This window comes from Meleagris gallopavo, chromosome 4 (assembly GCF_000146605.3).
Source record: "Meleagris gallopavo isolate NT-WF06-2002-E0010 breed Aviagen turkey brand Nicholas breeding stock chromosome 4, Turkey_5.1, whole genome shotgun sequence".
In the NCBI taxonomy this organism is placed as follows: domain Eukaryota; kingdom Metazoa; phylum Chordata; class Aves; order Galliformes; family Phasianidae; genus Meleagris; species Meleagris gallopavo.
This window is the reverse complement of record NC_015014.2, coordinates 4,804,889-4,818,692: the sequence shown is the minus strand read 5'-3', so window position 1 is coordinate 4,818,692 and position 13,804 is coordinate 4,804,889. Positions and strand designations below refer to the sequence as shown.

General features: G+C 34.9%; 2 protein-coding genes across 6 annotated transcripts in view; one reads left to right on the top strand and one right to left on the bottom strand.

Annotated features, from left to right (window-relative positions):
- DDX60 (DExD/H-box helicase 60) overlaps positions 1 to 3,672 on the top strand; it is a 39,082-nt gene extending 35,410 nt beyond the window's left edge. For 3 of the 4 annotated variants that reach the window (XM_019614472.2, XM_019614471.2, XM_019614473.2), the window contains 4 exons: positions 492 to 658; positions 1,560 to 1,711; positions 2,770 to 2,832; positions 2,945 to 3,672. In XM_019614472.2, the coding sequence (XP_019470017.1) occupies positions 492 to 658; positions 1,560 to 1,711; positions 2,770 to 2,832; positions 2,945 to 3,044 (482 nt within the window). In that variant the 3' untranslated portion in view covers positions 3,045 to 3,672. The remainder of the gene's footprint in view (positions 1 to 491; positions 659 to 1,559; positions 1,712 to 2,769; positions 2,833 to 2,944) is intronic. The other variant, XM_010709478.3, reaches the window with a different exon arrangement.
- A 1,718-nt stretch (positions 3,673 to 5,390) lies between these two features.
- LOC100538779 lies at positions 5,391 to 13,798 on the bottom strand. 2 transcript variants are annotated; one of them, XM_010709477.2, is made up of 9 exons: positions 13,508 to 13,798; positions 13,225 to 13,311; positions 12,791 to 13,024; positions 11,912 to 11,934; positions 10,931 to 11,076; positions 10,038 to 10,123; positions 9,848 to 9,949; positions 8,828 to 8,936; positions 7,695 to 7,776 (listed from the first exon to the last, which is right to left on the bottom strand). In XM_010709477.2, the coding sequence occupies exons 1-9, from the start codon at positions 13,604 to 13,606 to the stop codon at positions 7,742 to 7,744; spliced, it is 921 nt and encodes a 306-aa protein (XP_010707779.1). In that variant the 5' UTR covers positions 13,607 to 13,798; the 3' UTR covers positions 7,695 to 7,741. The 2 variants fall into 2 exon arrangements, with proteins under 2 accessions (XP_010707778.1, XP_010707779.1); XM_010709476.3 differs by having other exon boundaries at positions 5,391 to 8,936.
- Positions 13,799 to 13,804: the final 6 nt, after the last annotated feature.

Below are 13,804 nucleotides of genomic sequence, written 5' to 3'. Positions count from 1 at the left end.
AGAAAATACAATGTGAAACTGCTGCAATTTTTTTGAATGGCATAAGAGTAGTAAAAAAAAAAAAAAAAAGCATACTCAGCATCACAAATACCAGAAAATGCTGTCGTTAAAGAATTAAAATTGTTAGCTATTTGGAAAGAAAGTTTCTATTCAAGCTGTTTTTCTTCAACACACAGTGCAATAAAACCTAGAAACTAGTAATTAGAAGAAGCATTTTCTTAGGTTTTGCTGTTATTTCACGAGTCAATGAGTAAGGTTAAATCATGTGGAGGGGAGGAGAATTTAGATGTAGTTACCCTCATCATTAGAAAGCCTTTTCTTATGCACTGTGATCAATTGCTTAGAACCTCTTAAGAACAAAATAAACCAACATGAGAAAGTTAATCTTCTAAGCTTAAATCCTATAATTATTATCATTAGCAGATAAAACTGAAACTTTCTTATTTTAATATTCATTGCTAGAATTGCCTGTGTCTGTATTGTAGCTGTAGTTGTGTTTGAAACTTCCCATCTAGATTTTACATCTGAAAAATGGCATGGCTCTGAACTAGCATCTTACTTGATGGACAACACCAAACGCATATCTGCTGTCTCACCATTTGCATGCTTATCTGGAGTGGCTGATGATGATCTATTTCACGGGGAGAACATTAATAATGTAAGTTATTGTTTCACAAAGGGCAGAATTTCATTACTTTTAAGTAACAATATTTTATTACCATCTTCTTCCCTCTGTCCAGCATGCAGGTCTCAAGGATTTCTCTTTAGGAAAAACAAATTACAGACTCACAGAAGAACCAGCACTGATTAGCACCAAATTATAACAATGCAGAAAACACAGAACGCATTGGTGTAGGGGGAAAAAATAAAGTTTGCTTTGTTAGAAGACCTCTGTTCTTTTGGCTGTTAAGTGAATTACTTAAAGTTTATGGAAAGTTCAGCTTCAAACCATATTTCCAGGCTTCTTCTGCTTTTTTTAAAAAATAAATTCAATCATGCAGTGGTTTCAAGAAGCTTAGTAAGGCATGCATTATTGCATTGACCATTTCCTTCTTTATTTGTCTAGAGATTGTTAGATAACATGAAGTAGGTAAATTGTAATATAAATCAGTATGTTTGCTGTCAGCTTGTATTTTGCTGTGATCTTCAACATATCTTGTAGCATTAGGGAGTTATCACAGAATTCATGATTCTGATTAGAATAAGAAAAATCAAATTATTACAATTTGGATTTTGTAATTCACTTTCACCCTTAAAATGGGCTGTGCGTAAGCCTGATATGCTTAAAATATCAGCAAGCGAGTCTGAATACAAGTCCCCAGCTAAAACTTGAGAGAAATCTAGCAGACTAGATAAATTATTCATGGATCATCGCAAAGCACTGTAAGTGAATTTAGCAAAATATCTTCCATCTACAGCCTTTGTGTACTTGTGCAGATATTTTGATTTGCACAGGATTAGAAATATGGAGCATGTCAGCTGCGGGTCTGTAGTTGCTTCTATGTCTCTGGCATAGAACATACAAAAACCCAAGTTATTCAGCAGGCTTTTTTTTTCAGGCTGTACTACGCTCCCTTGGAATTAATGTCAAAAACTGCCCTCTGCTTTATTTGAAGAAGTATGATAATCAAGGAAGAAGCTTGCCACTCAACGCATATGCACTAGACTTTTATAAGCACGGCTCTTTGACTGTTGTGGCAACTGATAACTGGTATGCATTGCCATCTTTGATATAGTAAAACAGTATCATTGTTTTCAGTGTGGTATAAGTACATCTTTTTGTTTTTAAAGCCTTCTCTTTCTGGAATTTAGGAATGGAATATATGTTAAATACAGTTAGAGTTGAATGTTACAATGAATACAAAACAGATAACAGTAAATTCTAATGAGATGTCTGTAAAGTGCCAATTGGATTTTGAAAACAGTACCATAAATGCAAAGTCTTTACTTGAGTGGTAAGTTATTTTGAGGTTACGCCAGTTTAGTCAAACTACTACTTGATCAAAACCACAAACTCTGGTGTAGAGGAAGATCATCATTACAGAAGCCTCTCTTACTCCAGCAAAGCAAAACTTGTTAATGATTCAGTTAGTATTAATGTTGCTTTGACACTTCATCCTTTCTTAATCTTCTTTGAGCGCTTGGCAACTTGCCCGTTACAATTCAATTACCGTTCTCTCATTTTGCCTTCATTCTCAAAGACTGTTAAGTTTTGTGAATGCTTCCTCTTCCTGAGACAACGGGGCAATATAAATTCCATGAATTGCTTTCTGTACAAGTTTGGCATGAATGCCACATTATCAAAAGACAAGAAAATACATTATTTTCAATACAATACTCGTATGATATTCTTAATGACTAGGAACTGAGATTTCTTAAGCTGTATTCCACTAAGCAGTGATCCCCTTCGTAAAGTATAGTATCTTAGACATTAGTGGAAAGCTACTCTTTTGTCTCCTACTCAACTTAGTCAGCAGTTTCATCTGAAGCAAATAGCTTAGTTGTTCCAGAAACTGAAACCATGTTCCCAATATTAATAAATTTATTTTCCAACCGTGAGTGATGAGTCATGACAGCTTAGTGTGACTACAGAAGCACATATCTGCATAGCACTATTACATGCTAAGCTTACAGTTACTCTACAGTAATCGCACTGAACTAGCACGTCTGAATTTGAGGCCACGCAACACATTCTTTGCATCTCAACTTACTTGGCAGGCTTTAACAAAACAGTAGGATGATAACCAGTTCACATTTTTTCTTTTTCAGGCTAAATGAAGGAGATGCATACTACCTCCTCAAGGACTTTCTACTCCTCATTCAGTCTATACGGTATGATGATCAACTTGTGCTTTCAATATTTATTATCTTAAAAGAACAAAAACAAAAACAAACTTACAAGTGAAATAATGCTTTTTTTTCTTTTTCTTTTTGTAAAAAATAGAACATCACTGAGTGAACTGTGCGATGATCCAAATGATAACGTTCTACTGGCATTTCAAAAACTGGCAGAAGTCTACCAAAGTAAATTTAATGCAGTCTGAGTCTTTTGGTTACAATGGATGACTAAGTGTGTTAACTATGTGTGTGGGATGGGGTGTAACGCACAAAAAACCTCCACAAAAAACAACCAACAAAAATCAAAGAACCCAAACCTAAAAACCAGTACTACATAATATTCTTATCATATACACATTATCAACTATCTTTTAAATTAGAAAGTGACTGAATGTTCAGATATATTTCATTATAAAAATTTTAGTAAAACCCAGTATTAGAAATGAAAGATTACCACAGAAAATTATATTATCATATTAATGTTTTAGTAATTCTAATGTCAATTAAATTATCGCTTTTAATACATTTCAAAAGTAGGTAATTGCACATTGTGGAATCAGATTCTTTTCAAGCAGTGATTTATACTAAGTTCTCAAATATATTGAACAAATGTAAGAATTCTGAGGAGCTAATCTCACTAGCTGCAAGTAGGAAAGCACCAGAAACTTTCAGCTCGTTTCTTTCACGATGAAAATAAAATTAACTGTTCTAATTATTTTATAAGGTTTTTTTAATAAGGTTTTAATTTTTATAATATTTTCTATATATTTTATAAGGTTTTAATATGTAGTACCTTCATGAATGTTTGCAGAAGCTCTTAACTCTGACTGCAGCTGTAGTCTACAAAACTTTAAGTATAAAGAAGTTTGTATCAAAATTAAGTTTAATAAAATGCTCTGTACACTAAGTTGCCTCATTTTTCACCTGTTGTACCCTTAAGAGTAAGAAAGATCAAAGGCACATTAACATAGTATTTGACAAAGTTCTCTGCAACAAAACATGACTAAAGTGTTTTCTATTTCTATGCTTGGTGGTTGTTTTTACAGGGGGGAAAAAAAAACAGACTTCTTCATGTGTTAACAGTTCTTCAGTTTAACCACATTTTTGTCTACCTGCAGTCTAAATATATAGCTGTGCATACATCAGACTACAGGTAGACATACACTCACTGTTCAGAGGGATAATTGGCTTTGATAGCATCCCTCATAGCCACTGAATGATAGAATGGTTTGGGTTGGAAGGGTCCTTTAAGATCACCTACTCACAACCTGCTGCTATAGACAGGGACACCTCCCTCTCCATCAGGGTGTTCACAGCCCCATCCAGCCTGGCCTTGAATGCCTCCACGGTGGGGCATCTAAAACCTCTACAATGACAAAGAAACTGATGAAAGCTATTCTCTATCACTAATAAGTAAAACATATATACCAAGAACAATGCATAATCCTTTCCTGAATTAACTAGCTCTGGTGTTCATAAGCTTAGCACTGACGAAGTTTTTGACTTGAAATCTCTCTAAACAACATTAAATTCTCAAGTACAACGTGTTGTGTGGGGGATACTGAGAGGAAGAAACTATGTAGACAGGCAGTGCTGCTGAGCTACTATTAACTGACTAAAGTTTTCTTTCATTTTTTAAAATCTGTGAAATAAAATTTAGGACTAGAACAGAACATAGTGGCAGGTACCTCTTCAATTCTATGAGGGAAAAAAAACATTTACTCTAAAATTTACTCTTTACCACGCGGCAAGTCGTGCTCTACATAAGCAAGTCTTGCACTGCCAGAGTAAAACTGACCTTATTCATATATTGCCATGTGCATGTTTCCTGATGGAGTAACCTTTACAGCTAGCACACAATTCACTGACCAAATAATAAAGTCAGAATAAACCATATTTGAGAAGGCAGCGTGAATTATGGATGAAAAAAACAGATTTATGTGTATCAGAGAATACTAATTTTATGCTGGAGACTACTGTCTCATACAGCGTTAGGCACAGCAGTCTATTTTTTACTTTCAAGAGCATGTCAGAAACACCTCACTTCTTTGATGACTATAACAAAGAGACTTTGTGCACTAGCAAAAGAGAACTAAGTCTAAAAGTGATTAAGTGATTAAAAGTGATAAAGTAACTAAGGAATCAACTTCTGAAAATATTAAAAATGTGTCGTCAATTAATTTAATGCCTATCTGGGCTGTAGTTTTACCATGACCTATTGTAGAAGGTCAATACAAAAGTACTGCCCTGTTTCACCTGAAAAAGCTACGTGCTGACCTACAAACTGTCACTTAACCACTCAGACTACAATTTGCTGTGCCTAAAAAGTTAAGTTTCAGGACTGTACTGAAACTGTGCACCAACAATTTCTCTGGTTGAAAACAGTGCATCACAGTCTGCTTATGTACTTTACCATTTTACAATTATGTCCTTCCGTTAAAAGGGAAAGTATCTAATTTAATTTTAATCAAACTCATGAAAATCTGTAAATAGAAATTAACAGATGATACAACAAAAATATATAATTTTAAGACACTCAGCAGGGTTTCTGAATATTCCTGTCATAAAGGTTTTTTTTTTTTGGTTGATGTAAAAACAACAACAACCAAAAAAAATCAACCCCACATTTTCTGAAATATAGTCTTCTAGCAACAAGTTTTTTAAGTGATTATATATCTCCATTGCTCCTGTTTTCATTATAGAGAGATCCACTAGGACTGCCACTATCAGCATATAATGGCCTTACCTTACAGGAATTTAGCTTAATACCTTTTTAAACACCTCTCCTCTGCATTCTGAAAAAAACATACACATATTTTGAGATAAAAGTAGACCGATTCTCAGGAAAAACAGAAAAAACACTTAAGGGATGAAGATAAAGAATGATAACACTAACAATATTTTTGCTATCTTCCTTACTATAACACAGACATCAAGGGAAGATAAGGAAGTTCTAGAAACTATTTTTCAGCAGTAAAGGAATTCACCAGCACCAAGATACGAGTGCCAAAAATTTAGAAAAAATAAAATTAGTTTAGAAAACATTAATTTAAGTATTTCCAAGTTTCTGTCATAGTAAGTAAATGGATAAGTCTCACAGATTTAATATAAGTGAAGTTAAAACATGAACTTGGAAATTTTTGGAAGAAAACAAACAAAAAACCCAACACAACAAGTTAGATGCCACTGAAGAATTTCAAAGGGATATTAAATATTTTGCTTCAGAATTTATGATCTAAAACTTGCCAGTTGACATATCCACATAACGTGGGATTTATGTTCTGGCACTAGTTCTTGCTAGAAAGCAAACACTAAAGGAAGGACCTTTAACTTAACACTGCACTACCATCTACATCTTCTAATAGCTAAAGCATACACATCTCTTAGGAAACAGGTGAATAAATCAGAAAAGAATGGTGAATAAATTAGAAAGATTAGAAATTTTTACTCTATGTATCATGTTTCACAAAATTAAAAAAATACATCAATGAGTTCTGGATAATTAATACTTACAGTTAGAAGTGCAATTTCCTTTTTTCCTGATGTTGCACAAAGTTTGAAGGAGATTTTGTTTTAAAAGCTATATCCTCATAATAATCTCATCAAAACAAGAAGTTAGAATTTATCTACTAGTTTCCAAATTGCTGCCAAAGGGAACTGAAAATTAAATCACTTTTTGTAAATGTAGCATTGCAGTAGTGTAGCTGATATACTTCCATGACTAACAAGAAAAATGTGGCAGTATTTCAATTTCAAATGGATAAAATTATTGAAATTAAACTAGGAATTGTACCTTCATTATCCATTAAACACAGCATAGAAAAAGAATACAGTCAAAGGGAGATCAAAGAAGATTTTTACTAATGTCTTCTACAACCTTTATTTCCCCAAGGCTCTTCCACGCTCAACAGAATGATATTGTCCGTACTCTCCTATCCCATAACCCTAGTGCAAGTGCTACTGTACTGAAATAGCAATATATTTTCTCCTGCTACTGAGTCTTCACTGAGCCTGCTCTTGGAGACATCAGTTTCCCTACTACTCATAATACCCAAATAGCTTCCTGGAAATTCTGTTTCTGAAAGATACAGCACATGTGGTCAATTCTTAAGTCTTTAGGAAGACATGATATTTTTCATTGTTTTTCAGTTTGGATTTTTTGAAAAGAATTACTTTAGTACATTGTACTTGCTAATAAGCAGCTATGTTTCTAACACATACCTTAATAGGTAAGATTATCATAAAGAACAGCTATAAAATGACAGGTATTCCCACTGTTTAATATGTTATGCAGTGTTTATTTTATTCTATTCTAAGTGTAGCTGTGTTCCATTTCACTCTCTTCATGTCTCCGATTTTCTTCTAACAGACACTTCGTCTTCTGTAACAGACAAATATTCTGATGCACTGCTGGTATCACTAGACACTGATGTTTGAGTTAGCTTTTCAGTGTCAGAATCGCTGTCACTTGACATTTCTCTGGCCTCGTTTACTGCAAGTACAGAACCTACTGAAGGCAAATCATTGCATGCTTCGGGAGCAGAACAAGCTGTATTCTGAAATGGCACAGACTCAAATTCTTCTTCCCTCCAGGGACAGGAATAGTTGCTTTCAGCAGTAATTTTATTTTCTTGATGTTTTACCTTTATTTCTTGTTTTGTTGAAGTAATAGTAAGCGGAGTGGAAGATGCATTCCCATCGTTAACAGGAAGGACTGCTGAACATAAAGGCCGAGTACAAGAAGAATTAATATTAACAAGTATGTCTGTACTTCCAATGTTCTTAGATGAGCTCATACAAAGAGAAGAGCCTTCACATTTTCGATGACTGAGTCTAGAAGCAGGCTCTGCACACACTGGATACGCAGAATTTCCTAGATTTAGAGGTGTTTTGCCAAGAGACTTCATTTTTTCTTTTTCGGTTTTGTCAGTACCATTTCTAGACAAAAGCACAGAGGAGGAAGTCAGTGAATCAGAGGTATTTTTGACAATATCTTCACCAGCAATTTCATTTGGAAGTAACTGAAAACTGTTATTTTTGAAGGAAAATACACAACTGCTGGGGAGAAGGGAGGACTCAGAGATAACATTCACTCCAGCTGTAGTGGTGGTTTCTGAAGTACCACAAGGTACAGTTGTGATGGACTTTGAGGCATTATTGTTTTGTTCCCATGAGACAGATGGTTTCAGTGTACCATCTACAGTTTTCTTTAGAGATGTGTTTTTTCCCATGTGAGATAGTACATTTAGGTCAGATGTCTTCTCAGACTGGTTAAAAAATGAATGTAATGACAAAGTCTTAAATGAATCACTGACTTCCGATGCTGCTAAACATTTTCTTTCTGAACTGCCATTGGAAAAAGAATAAACTGGTTTCTGACTTCCTGCTGATTCTAAATTACAAGAGGTTGAAACATCAGAAACTCTGGTTTTGCCTACAGAGCTACATTTTCTAAATCTGCTTTCGCACTGGTTATCTGCTTTATCTTCACGATCACATTTTCCTAGATAAAATTTAGGGAAAGCATATTTACTGTCTTTCAAGGAACATGTAGCTGCATCTTTATTAAGTCTAGGTAATGAGTTGCTACATGCACCAGAAGCAGAAAAATCTAAATTTGAATTTGAAACAGTAATAGCTACTGATGCTGCTGGCTTTAAGCCCAATGAAACACCAGAATTTGCGTCCATTTCGTTGGATATTGTAACTGCTGATGACTGCATTGGCAAATTTTCTTTAATTTCTTGGTCTTTAGAGTTTTCTGGTAAGGCTGGAGTGGTTGCTTCCTCTGAACTTCTCTCATGAGCTAAGCTTAAGTCACCATTTGTTTCAGACAATTTAGTACTGGTGGATGGGATGCAATGATTACTACTTCCAGGAAAGCTTGTCTTATCAATACCACCTTCTCTTGACAGGGTTTCCACTTTTACTCTATCCATGTTATTTGCTTTGGTAGTTGAAGATACAACAGGAATTCCTGAGGACTTACTCTTCAAAGCCTCAGCAGCCACAAACTCATACTTTTTACTTGCAGGTAAAGTTTGTATCTTGAGCTTATTAAGATTCTGATGTTCCATGTAGTATTTGTATCGCAGCTCCTAGAAGTACAGAAAAATATCCTGTTAATAAGCAAAGTGGAGTACTCATGAGTGCAGAGGTTATAAAACTCTCTTGATCTGGAGGGTATTTAAAATATATTCTAAAGTACTTATGATTTATTTTTCCTTTGCTGCTAGTTGAACAAGTTTTTTATGGAGAAAGAAATCCTTAAAAACAATTGAAGAAGATAAGCATGAAACCCTGATGACAAAGTAAGCATTAAAATAAAAAACTATGGGAAAAGTTATTTTAGGTGACAGCCAAACCCAGGAATAGCTAAATACAGTAGATGTTGACAATTTCTTAAGAACTCATGAAAAACAACCTTCTAAAACTAATTTAGTATTTTACTAGATATAACTAACTATGCTAAATTATGTCTGCAATGGGTCTAGAAAGTACATGTTCTCCAAAATAATAAAACAAAGAAAAAAAATTCATTTGCCATTATTGTTATTCTCAGAACATCATGTGATTCACTACCAGCAACACTTCATTAACTGTAACGAGTTTCTTCCTGTACAGATCAACAGACACTGAGCCAACCAAGTGTAACTGCTATTAAGTGGAAAGAAATAAAAAATCCTTCTGTATAATTACATCATTGGAAATTATGCTAAAGAGCGATTGGACTCAGTTTGATGTCCAAATATAAGGAATTGCTATTATATTCTGAAAACAGAAGACTGCAAATTTTTTCCTCTTCAAAGAAGCAACAGAAAAGATAATTTGTATCAGAAAAATAAAGGTATAAATTAAAAGAGTTAGATAAAAAATACACAGATATAAATTAAAAACAACAACAATCAAAAGCAAAACACGTAAGATAGATAGTATACAAGTACAGGAAGAAAGTTGTGTCATAACAAACAGTAACTTATCCATACTTACAACAGATGCTCAATCATACCTCATGACTCAAGTTTTGAAACACTGGCATTTCTGATATTGACATTAGGTGAGTACAGATTCTACCACTGTCTGTCAGTGCTTCCTCATGTCCTGCTACTGGCTGAAAAACATTTTGCAGCAGACATTGTATTTCTTTTTTGATAAGAAAAACAAAATACAGAGCTGTTGCCTCATAGTCAACAACTTACAAGAAATGAGCCGGGTATATTCTTCTGGTCCTGCCACTGTTTCATGATATTTTCTGTTGAGTTCTCATTTCCTCCAGAAGGCAGGTCTATCAGAAACAAACAAACAAGCAAGAGATGGAGTGCATACAAAGTATGGGAAATAATGCTAACATTTTCAGGAGAAAAAAAAAACAGTTACAACTGAAAACTATCTATTTTTACAAAGCAGCAAGAATATTGGTTTAATATGAAGTTTATGCCTTTAAAATAAATCAGTAGATATTTAAATTGAAAAGGTAACAGACTGAAATATAGGCTGCAGGTAAAATCTGAAAGGCACTGGCACTTAATGCTGGAATTGCATTAAAAAGGACATAGGCAAACAAAAAACCAGACTTTTAAGAAACCTACACTGCAATGATAAGAGTCATACATAAATCAATATTTGATTCCTATTTTTATAAACTGAAGGGTTCCTTTGTATCTAAACAGATTCAAATTAAGAACAAAATTATACTGTCATAATCAGAATCCTAGCACCTGGCTAAACTTCTGTGATATAAAGAGGCCTGCTTACAAGTATCTCTTAATGCCTGTAAACACCTGTCCTGATAGGGTAAGGGCACTTAAGTCATTTCTAAGTCAGCAACGATGGCTGCACAGGTAAATTACAGTAATTATTCCTCCAGCTTCCAGAAATACAGATTAGGGACTTTTTAGAGAAAGCACATCTGCAAAGTGCGTTTAAAAGCAAGTCCTTGATGAATTTATGTTTCATTAATTTGCTCATATGCTTTCTTAACTCTTGCATGCTCCAGCCATACCAATTCTTTTTGAACAATCAATGCAACAAGTTGCGGATTACAAGAGGGAAGTTCTGAATCTTGTTCTTTTAAGAAGTCCCTCTATCCTACCTTTATTTATGTCTACATTAAGTGGCACTAACTTCAAAGCCAAGATTTCATTAACCACAGGTTTGATATCCATTTTCTTCTGAGTGCTCTCTGGTGGTTTTTTATAGCTAGATGCTATATTCATCAGGTCAAGCTGAGTTTTCATTCTGGAAAAGTAAACAACAAACACACACCTGTTTCTTAAGGCTTATATGCCAACAAGAAGACTACAGCTGCTTAATAAAAATTAAAAAGTATTAAAAAAAATCAGTAGAAAGAAATTAGAAAGTGTTAAATCTTCAGTAAAATGTAGTTTCCCACATTTTTTTAAACTTAAAACTTACTACTTGACAGATCATTTGAAATATGCTTAATACACAATGAAAATCGCAAAAAAGCTGTACCTCTAGTTCAGCAAAAAGATTGGAAACTACTATTAAAGCATTATGCCTGAATCTAACCTTATTCTTCAGAAGGTAGTGCTAGCATGTGCTGCAAGACATTCTAGAGAACTCCACTTCTAACACTCCTGCTTAAACTCTGATTAGAAAGCCATCGCATAATCAGTAGATGTAATTAAGAAGTTTTAGAAAGAAATATTCCAGGTATGTGCATAGCAAACAGAAAATGAAGTCACTCTGGAATCTCCAGACGTATTCTTAAAGAGCTGTACAGGGTATCTAAGAACTCCAGACACACTTCAGTGTTCTGAAATTTAATTTAACACAAAAATTAGGCTGACACTGACAAATTCCTATACTTCATTTTGGTCAGAGAGCCAATTCTCTGTAATCACAAACAATCCTTCACTGAACTTGACAGATTTCCTAGAATTCTGAATACTGAGCACCTAGAAGTCTAAAAAGCATTGATGTCTTATTTAATAAACATCTTCTTCATTGTACAATGATACATCTGACCATATGCAGAGTAACTACCTTCTTACTTTTCAATCTTAAAGTTATAGGAGAACTAACAAAGCATGAAAAGAAATTCATATACCTTGTATTCAAGCCACAGGCCACCTATAAATAAAACAAAAATTCATAAGACATAGATGTATTTGGAGAATTTTCCCCCAATTCACAAAAGAAGATTACTGCGTTTTTAAAATAGCTCAAAGATTAAACTTCCTGCCTTCGTTTCACAAGACTGTAGGAAATAAAGCTATTGACATAACTATTAACATGAAATAAATAAATAAAAGAGCAGCCAAACATACAAAAAAGATATTTCTTGGACTATGGTTTATCCTTTAATATTATACTAAGGAAAAAAAAAGTTATTTCAGAGACAAATGAAAGCATCTAAGTAAAAAAATGTATGTATATATTACTGATTAAAAAATGACAGTTCTCTAATCATTTCAGACACTTGTAAATATTCTAATGAAAGACTATTTTGTAGTTTTTGGTGAGAGAAACCTCTTAGGATGCTATTATACTAAGATATAAATACTCTGTATTTTGATTTTTTAGCAGTCAAAATGTATTGCATGTCCAATAGTAAAACTGTCAAAATAACTCCCTCCTGGCATGAAGGAGGATGACTTTCATAGCTGTCAGCATAATATGCAAGGGTTAAATCAAAAGCTATATAGTCAATATTAGTTTAATCACTTTCAAATGTAAGGAAAACAGCATCTACTGAATTCACTAAATATCACTGATAACCTTTAAAGAAAGCTTTTCAACTGTTTCTAAAATGAAAAGTACTATTATAAAGAAGCAGAGTGGCAAGTAATTTTTGTCATTTATTAAATTTGCTTTTCCTGATCCAATCCTTATCACTGTGTAACATATCAAGCACTACACAGGATTTGAACTCAGCTATATGACTGATACCAAGTGAGAAGAAAAAAAGAAAGAAAAAGACCATCACCTCCAGGAATTGCTGAGGATCACATTCATGAACTAGCTTCTCACAATCGTTCAAAAGATTCTCAATGGTTTTCTTGTGAGTTTCTTTCATTTTCTTCCAAATCTGAAACTCTTTCTCTTTTTTACGTCTTTGATTTTCAAGATCTTCTGTCAACTGCTGTTTCTTCATTTCCAGAGTTTTGGAAATTTCTCCAAATGCCAGCGCGATGATCTCTGCTTCATTATTCAGCACCATCTAGACGCATGAAAACAAAATAGATGAAGATGCAACAGCAATGACTACACAGAGCAAAGTCCTTAAGTTCAGGATGCACCTATGCCACATAAGGTACCAGCACGCTCTGGGTTGTGCTTATCCTATCACAAGAACCAAAGTGTTGCTATCAAGCTATTACATAAAACCATGAACTTACAAAAGCAGCACATGTAACTCACATCAGTATCATCTGCAGGACTGGAGATCTCATTCATCAGCCTCTCATTTATTATTCTCATTTGTTTTAGACTGCTGAAGAAGTTCAACTGGAAGGCAACAGAAACACTTAGTATGACTTCGACGCCATAAACTGAACACGTTACAGTAGTTGTCTAGAACCACATCACGGGGTACAGCATATAAACAAAAGCTGTGAGTCATTGACAACATTTACTGCTTTTTAATAACATTTACTGCTTTCCCGGTGCTTCTGTTATATTCAAGCAGCGTTTTCAGGCTCACCTGCTCCTCCTGGTACACGGTGTCGATCAGGTTGATGGAGTGGAAAACCCCCTGGTGCTCCTCAGATACGCACTGCCCGCACCCCGCCTGGCGGCACATCCGGCAGTACAGCTGCAGCAGCCGGCCCGGGTGTTTCTGACAGCTTCCTCCGGCCCTGGCCGCGTTCGAGCGGTACAGCCTGACCACCTCGGCCAGCGTGGTGTTGACGGGCAGAGCGGCCGCGCCGCCGCGGGGCAGCGGGCAGAGCTTCCTGCACAGCGGGCACGATACTCGGGCCCCCGCCGCATCGTCGCCGTC